Genomic DNA, 3,877 nt, shown 5'->3' on the forward strand with positions numbered 1-3,877 from the left:
TTCAAACCATTCCCGAGGCCTCCTGGCTCTCCCTCTCCCTCTCCCCAGAAGCTTAAGCGTCCTACACCTAAGTAGGGCCACCAAGCTCCACCCATCTGCAGGGCTCTAGAAGAGAGGTGTTCATGAGCCCCTGGACTCTGGATCAATCCTTCACTCTCCTTCACTCCTGCAAAGTGGAGGTCCATGTGCCCATCCTACAGATGCAGATATGCAGGCCCAGGCAAAGTCCAGGGCCCTTCCTGGAGTCAGCAGAGGAATCGGGTCTGGGCCCACCAGGACTGCGGTTGTTCTCCCTCCTTTCGATGTTCCCAAGAACAGGGAGTACCCTGCCGTGAGGAGCGCTGGTCTCACCTATGATCCCAAAGAGCCTGGTCCAGGCAGCGGAAATCCAGAGGGTGCGGCCTTCCGCCAAGTCTGGGCCCTCTCCAGCCTCAGTCTCTGGTCCGCAACCGGAGTGAGGTGGGCCCGGAGCTCTGAGCACCTTCTCACGGGCTCCGAGGCCCCCGCCTTCTCCTCACATTTGCTCTCGGGTTGGTGCCCAGCAGGCCCCGCCCAACCTCTTTCACTTGCTTGGGCAAGGGCAGCCGCCGCGCCGGGCTCTGCCCTGTGTGGCCGTCGGATTAATATCCAGATATTAAGTAAACAATAAATTAGCAAAACTACAAGAAAATTTTACAGCCCTTTGCATTTGGCAATCATTGAGTGTTAATTAGAAATTCATTACAATTAAAACCCTGCCTAAACAGGGCCTGCGCGCCTTAATTACATCTGATTTTTAATTCAGAATACGTGTTTACACAGTAAGCGCTACGTACCCCGTGATTATCCCCAATCCTCTTTATACTGTACTAATTATGTAAATTAAACCTAATTAACTGACGAAAACTGCCGTTAATTCAACTAGTAAAAGATATGTGCTTGCGGAGGAAGCGCGTCCGCCCAGCCCCAGCCCAAGCCGGAGCCCAAATGGACGCCACACCCGGGACACGGAGGCAGCGCGGACCCCGCCAGTAGGAGGAGAAGTGCACAAGGCACAGCTCGCATCCAGAGTCCGGCTCTTCGACCCCTGGTGCCACCCGGCAGCGGATAAAAGAGAGAGAATCTTCAATAATGGGGGTCAGGAAGGCCAAGGGCAGCGACGACTGCGGGCTCTGGACAAGGCCGCAGGACCCAGAGCCCACTGAGGAAGAGGGGTCCCTCCCATCCCGTCGGAGCCTGGGTTGCGGTCCCAGCTCTGCCACTCACTGCCTGCCTGAACCTGAGCAAGTGCCCTGGCTGTGCCAGGCCTTCCTCCTCTGCATCGTGTAGTGAGGGCGATACTGAAACGCAGCGCTGCGCCCTCCTTACCGTCCCTCCTTCAAGCTAGGCCCTTTCTGCAGCATGCCAGGCACCACTTTTTGAGTCTAGAGATCAGCCTGCGTCCCTTATGGGCTGAGGGCCTTGGTTGAGGAGAAGGTCAGGGGTTGGCTTCTACTGCCGGATCCTCAGTTTCCTCCTGTAAAATGGGAATAAGTGGTTCCAATCTATTCCCAGGGCCCCTGTAAGAACCGGCTCTTCAATCAGTAAAGTGCGGTCCGCGGTGATATTAACCCGCCGGACGCCGGCCCATCGTAGAGCCCCAGCTCCTACCCCCAACGACCTGCTCCCCGGTGCCCAGCCCTGAACAGCGGGGCTTCCCCAGCCTCTGTCCACGAGCCTTCAGTCTTTCTCCAGCTTAGATCAGGAACAGGAGCTGGGTGGGTCTCCTGGCATTGGCCAGAGAGCGGGGAGCTGTCCGTAGCTTGGTGCTGAACGGGGACGCAGAGTCGACGCTGCACGCCCCCTGGTGCGGGGCGGTACCCTTTGTCTAAGAGGTCCCGGGGGCCCCCGCGGCCGGGCTGTTGGAAACGGAGGCGTCTTTGGCCCTCGGTGTACAACAGAGGCAGGACAGGCAGGCCCTGCTCAGGGGGACCCAGCCCATCCTCTGTTCACTCCCACCCCCCAACACCCTGGGGGCGTCCTGGCTCCAGGATCCTTGTCGCGACCACGCCGAATTCTGAGATGCCTTTTAAAAAATCATTAGGAGGCTAAGAATAATTACCGAAAGGGATTGTAATTATGGGGTGGGGGAGCCTGGGCCGAGGGAGGGAGAATGAGCTGGCGGGGACTTAGGGGCAGCTCACGGACTGGGACGGAAAATAGGTTCCTATGTTCTCCCTAGGGAAGGTGTGGGAGGAAAGACAGCGGGGAGTTGGAGCGGGACAGAGGCACAGCCTGGGAAAGACGCCCGAATGGAGGGGCCAGAGGCAGAAAGAAAGGGGCTGAGCAGGTTCCAGGGCTGCTCTGGGAGAAAAGGGAAAAGCAGGGAGATGAGAGACAGAAAGACTGGAACTGAGGAGGGGGAAGAGGGCAAGAACCCGATCTAAAAGAGATCCTCAGAGGAGACAGAGCCCACAAATTTGGGAGAGGTTTTCGGGGCCTAGGAGAACGGTACCCTACGTCAGCCAGCGTAGCCGGGAAGAAGGCAAAGGAGTCCGTGGGCTGGGCCTGCCCCCTCCTCAGTCCCTGCTCCAGGCCTCAGCGATCGGTTCGCGCTTCCAGAGCCCCTTCCCAGGGTCTCTGAGAGCCAGGAGGGAAAGAAGAGAGGGGAGAAGTGGAGGAAAAGGAGAGACACGCCCCAGAGGAGTTGGGACGCAGGAGAGAAGGGGGCCCATACCCGGTAGCCCGAGGGAAAAACGAGGCGAGGGGGGCGAGGGCGACCCCGCGCCGCTACCCGCGAAAGATTTATAGCGCCTTCCGGGTTCCAAGGACAGGCTGCGTTTGTTGCTACTGCCACTGCCGGTAGTCGCCGTGGCCGCTGCGCCCCCTGCCCAGGCGGCCTGCCGAGTCCCAGGCCATCCCTGCCATTATTAACTTCTGTTTGATTAGGGTAATTGTTCAAACTTAGGCCGGACAGTATGATTAATTACAGTTTAATTAATGTGTCCATTAAGGACACTTAATGCCAGGGGGGCAGGGAGGGGGTGGTGGAAGCGGCCGACGGGGCGCCCGGGTGCGGGCAAAGAGGGGCGGGGTGCGACTGGTAACTCAAACGAAGTAGAGACAGATTGAGAGAGGAAGAGAAGGGGACCCAATGGGGCATTAGGGGAAAGAATGGTGAAGACGGACAGACCGATTGAGAGAGACAGGAGAGGGGTGGAGAGAAACGGAGCTTTGAGCAGAGAGAGGAGGTACCCAGGGGCGTCCGTAGCATCAGGGGACTGGACCTACCCCATGGGGAAACTGGGTTAGCAGCGCTGAGAGAGTAGTTGACCTCAGATCACTCCCAGCGATGACTTGGCTCCTGCCCTGGGCCTGCTGGTGACGGCGAGGGGAGGCATTCAAGGCCAAGGGCTCCCCAAACCTAGTTCCCGAGTCGCCTGCCCAGGGACGGAAACAGGAGAACGCCCCTCCTCAGGTTAGAGCTCTCCTGATACCTCCCACCGAAGTCAGGAGCATGGGGGAGGCAGATCTGCTCCTTCCCGGCTGCCATCCTCGCTGCCTGGCACCCAGGTCCTTGTCCCGGACTCTGGTGACCCTACTGGTTCCCCAGGGCCACTGTAGGCTCCACCACCCCGGCCCTTGCCTGCAGCCCGAAAATGAAGTACTCCTCCCTGCGCCCGTTCCTCTTGAGTCCCCCTTAGCCCCATCACCCGGTCCTGGTCCAGACCAAAACTGGCTCGTTGGCCAGGAGCACTGGGCCTTTCCCACTTCATTCTTGGGGACAAACTTTTTGGCCCCGGGGCCTTTCTTCCTTCTTGGCCTCTTCAGCTAGAGCGGGACGCAGGTGCAGGGCGCCGGACGCAGGTGTGCGGTCGCTTACCTGGGGAGTACAGGCCCTGGGGCTGCGGGGAGGCGG

At 59.2% G+C, this 3,877-nt stretch overlaps 1 protein-coding gene across 1 annotated transcript in view; it reads left to right on the plus strand.

Annotated features, from left to right (window-relative positions):
- The first annotated feature begins 353 nt into the window (after positions 1-353).
- Positions 354-3,877, plus strand: part of SKOR1 (SKI family transcriptional corepressor 1) — a 13,803-nt gene continuing 10,279 nt past the window's right edge. The window contains 3 exon segments of the mRNA XM_011968705.1: positions 354-395; positions 2,594-2,615; positions 2,618-2,820. Of these exon segments, the coding sequence (XP_011824095.1) occupies positions 354-395; positions 2,594-2,615; positions 2,618-2,820 (267 nt within the window).

This window comes from Mandrillus leucophaeus, unplaced genomic scaffold (assembly GCF_000951045.1).
Source record: "Mandrillus leucophaeus isolate KB7577 unplaced genomic scaffold, Mleu.le_1.0 Scaffold12, whole genome shotgun sequence".
NCBI classification, from domain to species: domain Eukaryota; kingdom Metazoa; phylum Chordata; class Mammalia; order Primates; family Cercopithecidae; genus Mandrillus; species Mandrillus leucophaeus.